This window comes from Anopheles nili, chromosome 3 (genome assembly GCF_943737925.1).
Source record: "Anopheles nili chromosome 3, idAnoNiliSN_F5_01, whole genome shotgun sequence".
In the NCBI taxonomy this organism is placed as follows: domain Eukaryota; kingdom Metazoa; phylum Arthropoda; class Insecta; order Diptera; family Culicidae; genus Anopheles; species Anopheles nili.
The window spans coordinates 14701797-14720227 of record NC_071292.1 but is presented as its reverse complement, the minus strand read 5'-3'; the positions used below and the strand labels follow the sequence as shown (position 1 = coordinate 14720227).

Below are 18431 nucleotides of genomic sequence, written 5' to 3'. Positions count from 1 at the left end.
GTGCGTTTTTACTTGTGAGCTAATTTTTTCAATTATTTCAATTTAGTATGCATAAATTAACGTACATAACCTGCCGTATGAATTCGACATTAATAATACCATTCGATTTGGCTCAATATCATTATTTGTGTTGTTGAACGGTTCTTTAAATAGCAACTTGATTAAGCCATCTAAGGAAACCCACCACCTTCTGCCTGCGCCAGCTGTATCTTAATAAAAGCGATTCCTAATCGGTGTTCTGTTGTTTTTCTTTCTTTTTTTTGTGTGTATCTCGCCTCCTGCCCAAATGAGACCTTATTCGTCCTTCCTCGTTGCAGAAGCGAGCACCGACGAATGAACCCAATCAGCCCCCTCCGTAGGGGTCGTACCCATTCATGGGAGAGGGCTGGCAGCAACCATCACCGTATGACAAATCATTCGCCTTCCGAACCGTTGGGTTCTAATGGCGGCGAAAAATCACCCCACAGTAGCGTTCGTGGACCGAAACGAAACGACTGTGCGGCTGGGACGAATGGCAGGAAATCAAGTTATCACTTGTCCGACACGTTACAGGCGTTACGGGGTCGTCCCACCCTACGGGCCACCCGGGAAGAAGACCTCAGCGCCCTGCGAGCTGCAGTATGAGCTGAAACCAGTTTGAGGTGAAACTGAGAGTACGAGAAGTGAGTCAAGCGCCTCGGTGGCCCCATCGGTGGCGAACTTCGAACCCGTTCCGATCGGTTCCAACCACCAGCGTGTGACCTTATGGTCTTGGCGTTGTCTTTGGGGTTTGGGAACGACAGAGAGCGAGAACGCCGGCACAAAACCCGTGCCATTAAGCCGCAGAAGCAAAAGGATGTCATCTCACTCAACTCCGTACGGTTCTGACGGCACGTCCATGGTCAGCCTAAAATGATCGCCATTGTTGGCCAGTGCCGGTCCTGGTGGGAGCCTCCACGAGCTGGCTCTTGCTTCCTCTAGGCCTGACAGGCATGGCCGGTGACAATGAAGATTTGATTTACTGTCCTCCCCGATCACAATTGACACCTTCAAAGGCGTTTTGGCTGATAAAGCGAAAAAGTGCGACGTTCCTTATCTGCCCTCGTCGGTGGCTTCTCTCGTACGGATGCGCTAACCGCCAGCAATACATGATGGTACCGGCGTCTAGTTATCGGTGTACGACCTAAGTGTAGAGTGCTTGAGCCATTTTTTTAAAAAAAAGTAAAGAGCCACAAACAAGAGCTCGAAAGAAATGTCAAAAGTTTCGGCAACTGGATCGTGCGAGGAAGGAAACTGACGCGAGCTGCGGTACAGGCGCATGGAGTCGCACGGTGACATTAGGATACGATAAGGGAGGGTAATTATGCGAAATGGGGTGAATGTTACCCGTCGTGAAGTTCACGTACGTCGGGGGCTGTAAATGGAGTCGTCCGAGACGGTATCGAGTTGGCGTTGGCACAGCGATGAATCCTCACGGTAGGGGTCTTTGGCATGAGTCCGCGTGAAACGCCTATGTTGCACACGATCCGGGTGAGAAACGAAACGGGCGCTTATGGTTACGAAATGGAAATTTAAAGGACCACGGGCAGTGACCAAGTGGCACGAGAGAAGAAATGGCACAATGTCAGGCATTTATTGCAGGCACTCTTGCTTTTAATGGAGATGTTTGTGTAGCGTGGGGATGATGTGGTGAATTACAAGCTTTATCGCGACGGAAATGTGCCATTCGATAAGGTTACTTGATAAATATACGATTAGATTATCATGTGAGGATGAAAACCTTTGATTTTTGTTAAAGGGAAATTTGCAAAGAAACCGCCTGGAAATTGCAAGGAAAGAAATGAAAATTGATCATAAAAAAACTAATGAATAAATCTCCTTTTAATACGTTCCATAAGACATTTATAATATGATGTATGTACCAAATATATAAAAATCAACTTAAAACGTGACAATAACTATCTTACAGCCCTTTACAAAAGGTTCGTCCTCTACTTCCATATTTTGCCCCTCCTGAGTCGAATAAGTGTTAATCATCAAGAACAGCAATGAATAAACTCGATTAAACTCACCATCTCGCATGTCCACCCGTTAACGATAAGCTGGCGTGTTGGCGTGGCCATTTTTGGACAGCAAGCACGTCGTGAATTAGCCCGTAAGCCACCTGAAATCAATCGACACCGCTAAATAAGGTCCGCTCTTCAGCGCGCGACTCGAGCCACTATCGAAAGCGTCGTTTAAAGCGACCGATAATTAATGCCTAATAAATATCGCTCAACGCGCTGACTAGCCGTCAGCTTCCGCCCGGAGGTTCCACGGATGGGCCATATAGGACGACCCACCTCACGAGGCACGTCACGACTCCGCAGACCAATTGGGTTCGATCGCGCCACATGAGGACATGACATTTCGGAATCAGCCCCAATCGGAAGAGCCCCGTTCTGGGCACGGTTCCAAAGTGCCCGCAGAGAACTGCTCGAACAACGGCACGACGAAAGATGCGCTCGAGTTTGGGTCGATCTTGGTTGCGATCGAGTTTGGCCTGTGCTGTCACGACTTTTTGGCTGATCGAACGGATTATCGGTTCCCAGTCGTGGGACGGTGCGCCGGGCGTTAAATTGACTTGTACAAATTATGCTCACTGTGGTGTTGCACTCGATGCCTTCCGATCGCGCTTTGCATTATGCTTCTAGTAGCGACGTGCATAAATCAAACCGGCGTGTCGGTAATATAAGCGCGCACTGTCGGCAGCAATTATGAGCGATGGGATGACATTAAACGGCCGTGCCAGGTAATTTATGGCCGCTTTTGATCGTGTTAGGTGAGCGGAGTGTGCCACTGAAAAACGGAACGGAAACTGAGCTCCGAGTCTCTGCAGAAGGGCATTTCCTCCCTTCATTTGAGCTTGTATCCTCGAAAGCTCTCGATCTTATACCGGATCGATGCGGTGCTCTAAAATGTAACCCACTGTATGTTTCGTTGTGCCTTGTTAATGTACTAAATCCAGCGCAAAGAGCTACCGCAGCATCTCTGCTGCAGAGGAGCTTTTTTCGAAGATGAAACATGAACATGATGAAAGCTTCACGTGAAGATCATGAGAGCTTTTCGGTTTCGAACACCCCAACGGGGAGCTTTCTTTCGTACTCTCGATCGTGACCTTCATCTCACGATCGGTCAAGATCAAGTTCAGACCACCCACACCTGATCAGGTTTGTTTTCACTTTTTCGTTTTATTACAACCGTTCCATTTCACCTTATTTACAGCGAGTGAACCCATTTCGTTTCTCCATTTTCTCCATTTGTCGCTACTCGCAGGCCCGTTCGCTTGGAATTTTCATGGTTTGTGTGAGCGTGTATGTGTGTGTCGGGATGTGTATGTGTGTGTGTTTTAATGTATGAATGCATGCTTAACGTGGTAAAAGCGTGTGGCGTTCTGTTTAATACTGGTAACCGGACTGCGGACTGAACGATCCATTTCCGGACGGTCTTCCAGGCGCGCTGGGACGAGAGGCGCCCGGCGAGCTCGGACCACCCGATGGGTATCCTGCAGGACCTCCGGGAGCTGCTCCTGGTCCACCGGCAGCCGGATATCCGGCCGCACCACCACCAGCCGGCCCACTCGGATAGCCACCCTGCTGACCAGGACGAGCTCCTGGTGCGGATCCGGCCGCTCCACCACCCGAAGGATATCCTCCCGAACCGGTCACTGAGCCTGGGTAGCCTTGAGATGGCTTTCCGGCACCTCCCGGGTATCCTCCGGCTCCACTGGGACCTCCCGCTCCGGCACCTCCTGCAGCCTGAGCGGCCGCGATCGCCTCAAGGCCCTTGCGGATCTCCTCTGGGATCGGAGGTGGCGTTGGCAAATGATCACCCTGTGGCTGGAAGCCGTTTTCGTCGGCGATGTACGTCACGGTGATGAGCTGTCCGTCTGGGGCCGTGTACGAGTAAGATCCTTGCACACTCGGGATTGGGTTGTCGGAGCCCTTGTTCTTGATATCTCCCTGTTCCTGTACCTTAATGCCGTTGGCCGTTTCGTAGCTAGGTAAAAAGACCCGTGGAAGGACATCATGAAAAAGGACATTCCTAGATGATCACGCTTACTCTAACTCACCTGTACTTGTACGTTCCATCGCCGTTGTTCATGTTTTCGTACGAAATAATCTCAATCGGAGGTTGGCTGGGACCAGCCGGAGCAGGTGCTGGAGCTCCACCACCGAATCCTCCTGCACCGCCCGAAGAGAATCCACCCGAAGGAGCTGGAGCACCGCCACCAAAGGACGACGGGGCACCTCCACCGAATCCGCTCGACGGTGGGCCATAAGCCGGAGCAGGCGTTCCAGGACGTCCACCTGCTGGAGCACCTCCTGGGAAAAAAGCTCACCGATGTAAGCAAAAAAAAGCTCTTCCTTGTAGAATTCAAGAAAAAACTCACCAGCACCACCCGGTCGTGGAGCTTGACCACCGAATCCACCGGCGCTGGGTCCTGCACCACCAAATCCACCACCAGAGGGCGCTCCACCAGCACCTCCACCGAAACCACCGCCTCCCGGGGCCGTTCCAGGACCTCCAAAACCACCCGGAGCACCACCACCAGGCCGAGGACCACCAGCCGCGGGTGCCGTCAGTCCTGGACCACCTCCAGCAGAGGCCGCTCCCGGCGGCGGCAGGTAGTTGTTGTCAAGCCGCGCACACGAACACACCGCCACCAGCGACGCCACTAGCAGGATCTGAAATCGGCGTGAAAAACCGAGAAAACCAACAATGAGTGTAACCTTAGCCGCTTGTGATGCGCCTGCTCACGCGCGGAAATGCTTGAGCGGTCACGAAATTATCATAAAAGCTTTCGAGTGAGTGAAGAAACACGCGCAACATTGAATGCGGACATTGTTGAAGCGCACAAACCGAACTCGGACGGCGCGAATGGCGCGAATGGGAGCTTATCGGCGCCCAGGTCGGGGGCTCGGAATCGGATCGCAATTGCCCAATACCGACGCCAGTCGAGAGGTGCGAGACGAGCAGCACGCCACGAATAGGATGGCATTGTGCTGAGGCTGCGAAACTCGAACACACATCCAGCTCGGGAAAACGAATGGCATCGGTCGCGAAACAAACCGCGCGAAGCAACAAAAAAAATCGCAGAACGATTGAATTCAGAAACGAAGACGAGTCGCGGGGGAGAGGAAAAGCAGGGGAGTTTTGCGTGGGGTTGGGGGGGGGGGGGTTGAGCAGGATTCTTCAGGTCACCGTGCCGGGAGTCACGTTTGGTGACGAAATCGGGCAACCCAGCGAGCAAACAACGGCTGCAACATAATTACGCCGCCAGCGCGCTCATCTCCCAGGCCCAGGCTTAACTGATAAACCTTTCAGGCATTTGTTTTTCCTTTGCGTCGATTTTTCACCCGCTCATTGACACAACCAAAGCACTTGCTCGAATGTGGGAGCTGGTGAAAAGAAAGAGAAAAAAAAAACGGACAAATCGTCTCGCTCTCGCACCATCGGAAGCTTTAATGGCCGTTAGGCAGAACGTACTAGAGGCAGATGTTTTTCGCCCGTTTTTCGGTGGACCGCTTGGTTTTCCGTATCGGGGAGGCATTTGCGAACGCGTGCTAATGGAAAATCCCCTTCCGTGACCTAGTTCTCGTGTCCAATCGCTCGGCACAGAAAAAGGTGGGGGGAAGAGCTTCAAAGATAGGATAACGCTCGATTCAAATTCAACCTATTTGCGTTGCGCTGCGTTCGGACGGTTTCTCGAGCGCGCTGCGTTGTAAATACGTCTTTATGGGGCAATTTTCTGTTTCGGTTTTCCGTGCCAAGAAGAAGCGGCAGCCGGCAAGAAGAGCGAAAAAATCGACTCATTGTGTGTGATTGTTGCGCTCGCGTTCAATGGCAAACCGTAATGGCGCGCGGCGGTACATTTGCATCTGCAATCCGAACGGAACAGCTTTGTGTTTGGGGCTTAAAGTATGAGCTCAAAGCAGCCGCTTTGCAGCCTATTTCGCGTTGAAGTTGGCCTTACTTGAGAAAGGGATCGTCTTTTGAGATGACCGATTGAATTAACGAGAAAGGGAGCGTGGGTTTGGGATATAAAAGTCACGTGGAAAGATGTAAAAAAAACATCAGTAACATGAAAGCTCGTGTGCTTAAAGCTTTCTACCACCAATTGGGGATGTACGTACATCGTCAACTGGGGCTCAAAGAATGCAATTCAATGAAATTCAGCTTACTTGTACGTGCACCCAACCATCCCAGCCACACCTAGCTAAGGAAAAACTGCGGTAGCGACAGAACCGCATCCCGTGATCGAGTGATTCAGATGCCAGCAAAACGACGAACCCTGTTGTCTCATGACCCCACAGCTGGTGCATGATCTTGGCATGAGAAAGAGAGAGCATATTCTCCCAGCAACGCGCATGTGCATCGCGCAGATCGTGCATAGAAAGATGACCTTTTGCTGAAAGCGCGATGTTGTCGGTTAATTCCGGGCGGGCAAGAACCCGCCTCAACCAACCGCTTCCAATCAAAAATACTCAACTACAACTCAATACACCGCGTTGCTCAACACTCGATCGGTAGGACATTTGTGGGTTGCTGCGGCAAATTTAATAACGCCCGATTACGCCGCCCCAAGACAATCGAATTGTGTGTCCATGCCTTTCACCCTGTTGATGCAAAACCGTTGGCGTTGGAGTTGGATTTTTTTGTTGCTTCTCCATTTTATCAGCACCTTCCAGCGCGTGGAACGCGTGCCTTTGATGCACACAGTTCGATCGATCGCGTGCAGTTTTAACCTCCCCCGCCCGAGGGAATGGACCCAAGACGGCACCTAATCAGTGTGTTTAATCGAAACTGCCCGGCAGATATCTTCATAAAAATTGCACCGTTTCGTCAGACCCATTCGGTTCGCTCGGAAAGGGATAAACGCGCATTCGCTCGCACCGAGCTGCTTCAAGGAATCGACCCCAAAAAACTAACCGACCCATCCTCATCGGTGACCTTTAGCCCTGTCTTGAGGGGTGGTTGGGATGGAATGGGCAGCGCATCGCTATCATTAGCATCAATTAAATTTAACTGCATCGCAGGTTTTATCGCGCTCGTTTTCGGGGACGTGGACCTCGAACGTGATCGCAACGATGGCGTGGAAAGGGATAATAAGAAGGACCCGCGGATACGGCACACGAGCCGTTGCCCAATCGATCGATCCACGCCAGGTGAGAACCGTTCTCAGTCTCTCTCTCTCTGTCTTTCTCTTTCGTTGGATTACGGTAATCAACGCCTTCGAATGGGGTTCGATTAGCGGAAAATGACATGATGAGTAGGTGCCGCCGCGCATAATTGGCACCGTGCTGGTGGTGGCGAAGGAACTAGGAATCTGCTTGCCAAACTGTCAAGGCGACACCGGGAGCTTGGCTTCACGATCACCGTTGTTTACCGACGGATCGGATCGGTGGAACATAATTTGTTAATTTTATCGTGCGAGCCCTCGGGGCGAATCCTCGCGTCGGGTGTTTGCCGAGAGAATATTAGAGTAATGATGACGCCGCGATTCCAGGCCACCGTTCCGGTGTGTTCTGGGTGTGAAAATGAATCATTATTTTATGGGAAAATAACAGCAATATGCTGCTTGTTAATCAGTATGTTAATTCACATAGAAATGTCAAGGAGTGAACATTTGACAGTGGGGAAAAAACATCAGCCGTAATACATCTTCAACTTCCTAGTTCATTCTTGCATAGATTTTTCAGAGGCATTTAAAAATTTTGTGGAAAATTTATTAAAGAAAAGTTCATATGAATGTAATTCAATAATTACGTACAAGATATTTCATCAACGACTATTTTTGAAGCATTTTTGAGCTATTGTAATTATGTTCAAAGGAACAAACAAATTTTTGCACAAACAAATGAATGTATCACAGTCAAGAAATAAAACAAGTTTAAAGGATTTAAAAAGAATTTTATAAAAATATTGAAATGATTTTAAAACGACTGAAGAAGTGTTGTGCTGTTAAATCTTTCTTCTTATATCTAGTAAAAAATCGAAGTAATTGACATAAAAAAAGGAATTAAAATTGAAAAGGACTTTCAAAATTCGCAAAATGGAAAACGCTTTATAACGCATTTCAAAATCATAAAAGTAAATTGGAAACACGTCAGCAATGACTAGCACTCAAAAAAAAGGTTAAAAACCCGCACCAACAGCTCAAATCACACCAGCCTCTAAAGAAACCCTTCGCACTTACAGCTTTCATGATGAGAAAATGGGCTAAATCACTCCGGACCGTATCACAGATGCAGTTGCAACGTGCGCACTTGGCTCGCCTATGCACCACCGATCGAACTTAACCCTCGAAACACCGAAACGCGCGAACTGGACGCGAAACACTCGCAGTACACTAACACGCTCCTTGCGTTGGGATGACACTCCGCAGCTTGGGAAGAGGGCACAATACCGAATGTGTTGTTCGAGCGACAGGCTCTGCTTTATATATGATCCTCTTCGACTGCAACAGCCGCTCGACTTGGCGGGCGATTGTTTCCGCGCCTCGCACCCGAGAGCATGCGCGCCAAGGCGTTCGCAAGGGGTGCTCTTGCTCTAGCGCACATCTCTAGCATTGCGGATTCTGGCGATGAGACCGAAGATGCCAGTGGAGATGGTGGGCCACCGGGGAGAATGCCGCGTGTCTCGCTTTGCCCAAAAAGACCGACATGATACCGAGGCGAGTGGCATCGTTTGTTCGCTTCTCTGGCGCAAAAATGGAAATAGAGCGATGATCAGAAAGGGCGAAGAAGGGATCAGCGGGGTGGAAAGAGGTGATCGCCATCGAGGGTGACGGGACAGAGCGTAAGGGTACATTCGACATCCTGCAGCAGGGAAATTTGATCTATTTGAGATTCGTCGTTTTGATCGAGCGTTGATAGGTCAGATGTAGCGAAATATGAAATGTTGTATGATTTGGATTTCGATAAAAATATGTTTTTTTTATAAAAATCGTTTATTACTACAATTTTTTGCACAAACACAAAATAGCAATGTTTTTTATAAACAGAAACTGGTTCTAGTAATCAATCCACAAATAACAAGCATTTATTTGTTATCATTCAGGTCTCCATTTTGTGTCCTATAATTCTAGCACAAATTAGTACTGCGATAAGAACCCACCCACAGCAGGCGCCAACGACAACAAGCATCAATCAGAGCAAAATAGCGCTGCAACAGGTAAACTGCAAATTGCTTTTCCGTTAACGATCTGTTACGTCCAACATCGCGACGCGCGCCACGAGCCAGGACAACGAATCTCAGCACACAATGTACCGCCACGAGTTGGCTGATTTCGCGCGTTTCGATCGATCTAAAAGCGAGTCCCATTAACAAGACAAACGTTTACAAATTTACGACTCGCCCGTGTTCCTTCCCGCCGCTCAATGCCGCTCCAATCTCCGAAAAGCCATCAGTTCTACCGGATTGATGAAGCCCGGCCGGCAAGGTTGCGTGTGGCAGCATCAATTGAAGTTCAAGAATTTTGCCCTCCCCTCTCGAGAAGTCAGGGATCTAATCATAATTCCCTTTTCGGGGACCCGCCACCAAAAGGGCAGGGATGCGCGCGGATCCGAATCGGTTTTCTATGGAAATGAGCCAACCGAGCAAGCATTGTGGTGGGCACACTATCGCGCATCGGCTTACCCGGGCAACAATTCACTCTCGGGGACATTTCGATCCTTCGCCGGCGATAAGACTGCAGTCTGCGAGTGCACGGAAAGGGTACGCTCGCCGAAAGGGAAAGGCATCCGGTAAACGGCCTGGGAATCGAACGGAAGCCACCACTAGAGCTGTACTAATTGTATTTGTGCATGATCGATGGCTTACTAGGGATGAAATTTATCCCCCAAAAAATCCACGAAAGCTTTCCTAACTCGAAATCAGAACGATCTGTGGCGCCGATTCGAAGCAAGAGCATCGAACAATCGCCCACCTCAACCAAAACGGTCGATTTCCTGTCGATATGCGATGTTGCACAGTCAGATATCGACCCGAATGGGCCATCGAGCAAGTGCATCTGCCGGCACACTTTTGCGTCATCTAGAGCGGGTGCGATGCATGCAAAAACCACCCCCAATTGCCCAATCGGCAACACACTCGAGATCGGTTCTGAGGAGCCAAGCAAGCTTGTTGCAATGCCGCCAACGTTGAAGCAAATTGAGTGTGAAATGGAGCATCGAGCAGGGAGAGTGCGCTCGATCGAGCGTGATGCCCGTGCTTTAGCCCTACGCGATTGCGCCAACATCTGAGGGCATCGATTTATCGCCCGAGTCCTCGGTATCAGGTGCCACCGGCAGCAACGAGCGATCGTTATCATGCGGCCGATTGTCATCGAGCCACCCCCTATTTTCGATTCGTGCACGTGATCATCGATTGGCGCACGAGAATATGTGTCGATGATGACCTAGATTTTTGGCGGCATTCCAAAGCCCCATTCGTATGGGGTGCTATGCGGGCGCGAATTAAGAACCGATCGCGACCCATTGCTGAGTTTCTGACATTTGCACCCGGCGTGCGAGAGCGCGCGCGCCCGCGACGATGCGAAAGGTTGCCGATTGATGCAATAATTACCTTCTGGTGGTTGCGGTGGATTGCGATGGGATAATGATTTAATTGGCGGCTCATCGAAGGGCTCATCGAGCGTTCGGTGCCTGGAGGCGAGGGGTTGAGTGGCAGCGCGCCAGGGTTGCTTCCGACAGGTTGGTGCGTTTCGTGAAACAAAAAAGTCACTTCCCGAGTGGTCGATCCGGTTCGATTATCCTTGCTGGATGAGCCCTCGGGGTGGGAGGATGGACAAGTGATTGGGTATGAGAATCGCGTGTGAGCAGGCACTCGGGCACGCAAGCTGATCTAAATTGGCACGAAACGACAAGTCAGATTATTACTTGATTTATTGAAGGACTCAAGGACATACCAGAGTAGGGTCGTTAGTGCAGTTGATGCGGATATTACTGTTAATATTGTCTTACATTTGCCCAGTAAGTACATCAAGCTGTAGTGCAAAAATGGTTGAGACGTTTGTGCTCTCTTTATTTCTCATTTATTTATAAAACACGACATGATACTATTTAGTAATTATTTAATTATCCATTTACGCCTGAATGTATGCAATAATTTGTTCACTTAACATTCTGCCTGCTCTCCGCAAGCATTATTCGTACATTACGCGCGTTGTAATCAAACAATCACCTTCTAATAACGCCAAAAACGTACCTAACCACCCTTGAAACCCCCACTTAGCGAACATCGGTCGAAAATGCGAAACCACTCACGCCGCCGGTAGGAAACGCGGCTCAAATATTTAACGGTGTTAACATCGGAACAAAATTCAAACACTAGGTCAAGGACGGTATGGGTTCCAAATTGATGGCACGACTCGGTAATGGGCACCCAAGACGACCACACGGACCCTATATTTCGTCCGCAACCAAACCAGACTCCGTTCAACATCCGGGTGTCGGTGGATCGAAACCAGCTGCACCTTGGCGAAAGAAAGACCAAAACCCCGCGTCCACACGGTGGCAGTTTAGAAAGCTCCAGTACCGCAGTGCACCAGCAAATCAATCCTTTCATCAACTCATCAAACTCATTTGCTAATTAAAGCCCACCCGAAACTGCCCGCAACAATTGGCCACGTCCCATTAGAGGCACATTCCGCGGGCTGCATGTCCATCGGTGGCATTGATGCCTCCGCAGCTCGATCGCTTCGAGAACATGACGTCGACAAGCATGACGGTTGTCGAGATTCGACTATACACGATCCCAGCCGGAGATGATGACCGGTGTCGTTTAGCTCGTGCTTAATCACGATCAGCTCGGTGCATCTCCGGTGCAGTATCACGTGTGTTCGGCTGGGTTGGCGAGCGAACGGGATGTTTCCACCAAGGATGCACGCGTGGAGAAAGGACCGATCGATCGGTGACGGGTATGATACGCCGGACGCCTCTCACCGCCATCAGGCACAACGAGTCCAGCATGGCGAAGAAGCAACCCGAACCTTGAGCCGGGAAGGAGTCCCCTTTTGAGCGATAAATTAAACACGATCGCGCGAACCGCGCACAAATCGGTATTAGAACGGAAATTTCGAGCACCATAAGCATGGGCATGCGTGCAACAGGTGACGGCAGGCCACGATCGTACCCTTGGCGGGTTGTGATGCGTCTTCCGTCGGTGAACCAGAGAACGCTAGCAGTTCGCATCGGTACACGGACGCGTCTTCAAAGTGCACCCGATGGTGCGCGTTCGTCGCTTGCTGCGCGTTCAAGTCCCCTCCGATGAGCTTTAATAAGATCACCTTGGCGATGGCGTACGATGGAGGCGCGCGCGCGCGCACCCGCTTTGGCATGTGTGTGCGGTGGGTATTATTACGCGAGGAGACCGCATCTCCAGGTGCACTACTGTCACTCGTTGTGGCATGACCTTGGCTCTGAAAACAAAAAGGAAAGACCAAAGGTTGGCGAGATTATAGGGTTTGCGAGCCCTGCCAGTGCGCCAGAGCTTCTTCGGAGTGCGGTGCCGATGTTTCACGCAGCTCTGTCGAGATGCAAATGGAGCGAAAGAAACGGAGACGCCACCGTTGTTTTTCCCACCGTGTTCCCGCTTCCCAGCCGGAACTGAAACCAGAGACGGTGCGGGTAGAGCTAATTTTAGCAAATTGCGCCAAATCTCGGTGGCCCCGTGCGCATCGTCATCAAAACGGATGATGTGACATTTGGAGGGGAGATCTGGGCCTGCTTTGATGCCGTTTTCGGCTGTCAGCGAACGGGCGGTTGGAAAAAAGGTCGACATTTGATTGATCCGCATTTGGCATGCACCCACGACGCGGTGCACGAGCGAAGGGAGAACATTTCTCGCCGTGCACGAATTGCACGGGGTTGGCTTTTGGGAACGTGAATTCAACAGCCGCGCGGTCATGGTACGAATTTGCGAGGAAAATCGTTGGCCTGGTGGGGGATCCAATGGATGATTTTAAATTCAATTTCATAAAAGCGTGCGTCTATTGTTTTTTTTTCGCCATGGTAGTTGTTTAATTTTGGTCTCATTTAGATACAAGCTGCTTAAGACAAGAGACAGCTGCGTGTTGTGCTAGAGAGGGATGCGTCGACATATGTCGACTTTGTTTTGTCTTAATAGAAACCTGAACTATTAAATCTCAAAGTATTTTTTTTCATTATAAGTTAGATTTATTTTATTTATTAAAATTTTCAATTTATTGTTTGAGCTTAAACATCATCCATACCGTTTTATAAAAACCATTGCTGACAACAAAACTAGCGACCTTTATAATTCATTCTATGTCCCTGCATCTAAGCATTCAAAACATTCTACGAAATAATCTACAATATCAAATCAGTTAAAAATGCATCTTCTGTTCAGGGTGACGATCAGTGTCTCTATAAAACGACAATTCTCATTTGGAAAATAGCAAATTCCGGTGCTAATTAGAACAAACCTTGGTGCCAAAAATCGCAATCTACATTGAATTAGCCTTTTCCACTACCGCTAACTATTCAAATGAGGTGATAGGAATTGTCTATTCGTCTAAAACTCAAGCCCCCGTTTGTTCCCCACTCAGGTTTTCCCGTCGATGCAACGCCATTTCAGATGCACCGCAGCATTAATTCAATTTCGGTGCGCATTATGCAACGCACCGTGCCTCGACCGGTACTATCGCCTTTCAGTTAATCAGGCAATCGCTCACTCGCAAGCCCCGATTAAATCTGCCTTTCGCGGATCCCCCATCGGGCCAGCATGTGGCCTGATTGTCGCCGTGCAAAATTCGGACACCAGGTCGTGCGCATCTTCACACCAGTCGCCTTCACCGGGCTGGCCTCTCATTAATTGCTTCATCGCCCACCCGAGCCCGGGTTCTTGGCCCTGGGATTGAGGGTGGTTTACCCTTTCGGTTTACATGTTGGAGTGTATTTTTAGCACCCGAAAGTACCTCGCCCTATGCGTTGACCCGTGATGCCCAAAACAAGGCGACAGCACACCGAAATGTGATATCTGCCGTTCGGGAATCCTTCAATTGATCGACCGCTCGCATCTGGCAGTTCATCTGCCCCACCAACAAGCGGACGCTCCCACATCTGGCCCCGACAGTGGGCTCCTTTCGCGTCGCCATGCGCGTCCGCTTATCATACAGAGTGAAGGGAGCTGAGTGCTGATAGTCTCAATCGCCTGATCGCGATCATGGCCGGGAAAGGTTCGCTTTTTTTGCCACATAAATTTCGCTCGCTGCAGCCCACCGCGAGGCAGCTCGCGCCAGTGTGGATGCAAATTTGTAATCACCGATTACCGACGGTGACTTCCATAGATAAATTCCGCGAGAATGGTTCGTCGTGTTCTTACGTGGCGTTCTCGTTCGACACGAAATCCACGATTGGGCAGGCACTCGTGATGATTGTCCCGCACCCGTCCCAGGGTTCGATTAGAGGGTCCTCCGTCAGTGATCGGTGCGGTGAGTTTTCCACATTACAACAATGTTACCCGAGCGGCACGGCCAGAGACACGACGGAACGGCTTGGCAGGATGAGGATCAAACGAGCCAACGAATCGGAACGCGAGCCGCGACATTAAGCAGGCCAACATCTCGTGTTTGTCGCACGTTTTCGCGCGGCTGACTCATCCATCCCAGGGAAGGCAGGTGCTTGAACCGTAAAGGGCAAACCGGAACTGCTTATGCTTATGTTGCTGCCTGGCAGGGGGGTGCAGGGTGATGCGGCAAGGGTGGTGGGGATGATGAGCATTTAGCTGTGCAATATTTGCTCGTGGTTAATGGACGCCATTTAGCTCATTATACGCTCGTTTGCGAGTTACCCTTGCTGTTCCGAATAATTGTGTTGGAATGACGATTGATCTGGGAATTGGTTCGATCGCAATAACGAGCAAAATGTAGGTCACAAATCGTTATTTGGAGATAATTTGATATCAATGTGCTGCGTCGAGATATGCTCGAGGAAACGGCTAATATTACACATATGAAAAAAGGACTCTAAACATGCGAAAAGCTTGAGTCTCCAATAAAATCATTGATCTATGATTTGTCGAGGTTATTTTCAAAGTTTTTTAGTATACGTACGGAATTAAATTAGCTCTAACAACGTAGCTTCAATTACTAACATAATAAACAATTTATAGAAAACATTCAATTAATTTATTTATGCCGTAGCGCGTCTGAACTGACATAATCATTGCCACTGCACTGTGCGTCAGCGAAAATAATTGGAAAGGAATCGTGGAACATTGATCTCACAAAGCTTGTGCTAAGTAGTAAAGCTTATTTTGCGCCTGCAGGGTATGTGGTTTTAGTACAAGCGTTGCATCTCGAACAAGTGCATAACACAGCTTTTATAGTCGTTCACAATTCGAAATCGCCGAGATTTAGATGCAGTAAATTCGGTAGAAGATGTATTTGAATTTGATTTCAACGTATTTGAATTACAGCTCAAAAGGTTACATAAAACAAAACGAACTGTGTTTTATACCATAACTATTTAAAGCATGGTAGACACTCAACACATTTATTTATTGTTTATAATAAGGTGATGAACGGTCAATATCATTGAATTACTGATCTAGTTAATTTGAGATTGATTGCTATTTTTTGCACAGTGTTATGCATGAAGTGTTAATGAAACATTTAAGAAATTTACATTAAATTTCCAGAACATACTACATACAGTTCAAGATAGTAACCATCACGTAGAGACGAATCTGCGAACTTATATGGTAAGAACTGATTTTAATAATAATAACATAAGCAACTTTACATTATTTTTTATCATAGCTTTGGCTTAACGCACCAGAAAGACCTGGCAAAATGTAGTCTAGCTATTCTATTACAAATGAAAAACTGTCAGTCGGATATCCATTTGAACATCTCTTAGTCGATAGTCATTTCAATAGCTTTTTTTATTTAGTTAATAATTTCATGCTTCTTCCATTATTCATTCTTATCTTAACGAACAATTAATCATTATTAATCATCATCAATTTACCAAACTAACAAATCTTTTAAAAGAACCATTCGATCAATAGTTCGACAATCTATTAAAAACCTTTCATTCTACTTCAGTACATCGAAATAAAATTAAACACCGTGAGTTTTTTTTTCAGAACCGTTGTTCTTTATTTGCAATCAATAAAATAATCTACCATCTATATACAAACGAGGCTATAAAACGATGAGTGAGCTCCTGGGCTGCTCGGTTCCCTCGGATCCGAAATGCGCTCGTTGGTTGTGATGCATAAAACGGAAACGGAACTGAACAGACTCCCTTTGGTTTCGCAAGCAGGGCACGGAATGGGCTAGGGAAAAGAAACGAAACAGAACAAAGTGTCACATGAAACAGGCAAACAGGCCAAAGTAAAGCGAGACCCCACTACCCTAGGCCTATTGCTGGAGGATGCCGATGCAGCCAATTACGACGTGTCAAAATGGCGAACGTGTCATGTTCCAGGGTGCAGGAAAACATAACCCCGGGGCAGCGTTTTCCGTGCGATCACAATCGATCGGCTGGGAGCTGAGAGTTACAAACAAACCACCACATTACATTGTTTCTTAATCAATCGACGATGACGGCGCCCCGATGGTGGGATGCACCCTGCCGTTTCGGAAACGGGCCCGAAATCAATTTGCATTTTAATTGCGCATTTTACCGGACTGATACCCATCGCTTTTGCTGCCGGCTGACCGCACGGGGAAGGGCACCGAAAGGGACTGACGTAGAGAGAAGAACGAAAGATTTACAACCGCGCACTGGTTGGCGTATCGCGCGAATGCATCGTGTACTTTACGACCGCGGCGCGAGCCAGATTGCATCCCGATCCCTTCCAGGGCTTGGGTCGGCTTTGGAGGGGCAATTGCGAAAAGACAACAAACACACACACACGCGGTTGAGAAGGTGGCATGGGCATGTGTGTTTTTCCAACCTCCCCGACTGGCCCAGCCGTGCTATGCGTGGAATTTTCATTGTTCACGCGAACGGCCACTTCCGGCCGCGTGTGAAGCAACGCATGGCGCAAACGTGTGCCGTACCTGTCGCGATCAGGACCGGCCTATCCGAAGCGATTGTAGCTGTGACCACTGGCCGATGGAATACTGCCCTGCTGGTTGAACCGACCCGTGTTGTAGGCGGCATTAAACTGCGCCGAAACCGGTTGCGTCTGTGCGATCAGGGCGAGCGATTTCTGGATCGCCTCCGGGATCGGAGGTGGCGTAGGCAGATGAGCTCCTTCGGCGCGGAAACCTTAACGAAAGAGGTGAGTGAGTGAGAGAGAGAGAGAGCTGGGGTATTAGTCTCGTGAAAAGCGCAAATGCGTTGCGTAAGGAAAGGCACCGTTCTCGTCCGCGATGTAGGTCACCGTAATCAGCTGCCCTTCGGGGGACGTGTACGAGTACGAGCCTTGGACGGATTGGGCTTCGAGGTCCTTCAGGCCAGCGTTCTTCAGGTAGCCCTGGGCCTGTTGCTGCTGCCCATCACCGGTCGTGTACGCGTACGAATAGGTCCCATCGTATGAGACGTCGTTGCTGTAGGACGTGATGGGTACGAACGGGCGGATCGCGTTCGGGAAGGGTTGCTGTGGGTGAAAGGGTTCCGCGACAAATGAGAGGGATCAGTCGGATTAGCGGTTGATTTATTCCTAGCAGGGAGCAAGAAAGGATTTTAATCGCAACGTGAATAATTGGAGTAGATTGAAAAGGCCAAACAGAGCTGTCTTTACGGAGTATCAATTGATTGGATTATTTTTAACTTAAACCAAGTGAACAATTCCATTTTACCTAGGAACTTGAGAATATTATCCTGTGATCTCAATTTGAATATTTAGTTGCTTATTTACCTGTAATCTTTGGCTGAATTGGTTCGGGTTGTGAGGTGGTAATAAAGGCGCTCGAAGGGCTTGTGCTTGGCGTTGATGCGCAAAGTGTTGCTGAGACTGAAGTTGCTGCTGCTGCTGCTGCTGCTGTTGATGCTGATGCTGCTGGTGCTGATGTTGCTGCTGTTGATGCTGCTGTTGGCCAACTCCCGCATTGCGGTTGAAATTGCCCGCATTCCGGTTAAAGTTTTGCTGCGAATATTGGTTCTGTGGCTTAGCTGTAGCACAGACCACGATCGCCAGCACCAGCGCAAGCTGCGGAAAATGAACAATGTTGAGATCACCTTCTTAAGCTTGAAATTGCTGTGGCTTTACCGTGACAGAAAAGTGGCTCATGTTTGCTGCAAAATCTCCGTGGGCACAATTTTTGACACAATTTTTTTTTCGCTCCAAACACACGTCGACTAAAGCTACCGTTTGACCTAAACTCGGCGAAAAATAGCCCGTAACCCACCCGGAGCAGCGAGAGCCGTTCGATAGAATCTGCACTATCCAAACACCGGCGACAAACTATCATCGGCGATGCCTTCGGCAAT

General features: G+C 48.9%; 1 protein-coding gene across 1 annotated transcript; it reads right to left on the bottom strand.

Annotated features, from left to right (window-relative positions):
• Positions 1 to 3416: 3416 nt before the first annotated feature.
• LOC128723754 (pupal cuticle protein 36-like) lies at positions 3417 to 18231 on the bottom strand. Its single transcript, XM_053817520.1, has 7 exons — positions 18211 to 18231; positions 17860 to 18150; positions 17358 to 17598; positions 17110 to 17267; positions 4412 to 4706; positions 4091 to 4343; positions 3417 to 4017 (listed from the first exon to the last, which is right to left on the bottom strand). The coding sequence occupies exons 1-7, from the start codon at positions 18229 to 18231 to the stop codon at positions 3417 to 3419; spliced, it is 1860 nt and encodes a 619-aa protein (XP_053673495.1).
• Between the last annotated feature and the right edge of the window lie 200 nt (positions 18232 to 18431).

Coding starts and splice junctions, on each gene's coding strand:
- LOC128723754 (XM_053817520.1), bottom strand. CDS start 18,231: ATGAGCCACTTTTCTGTCACG. Junction 18,151..18,210: donor TGAGCCACTTTTCTGTCACG/GTAAAGCCACAG, acceptor CATTTTCCGCAG/CTTGCGCTGGTGCTGGCGAT. Junction 4,018..4,090: donor GATGGAACGTACAAGTACAG/GTGAGTTAGAGT, acceptor CTTTTTACCTAG/CTACGAAACGGCCAACGGCA.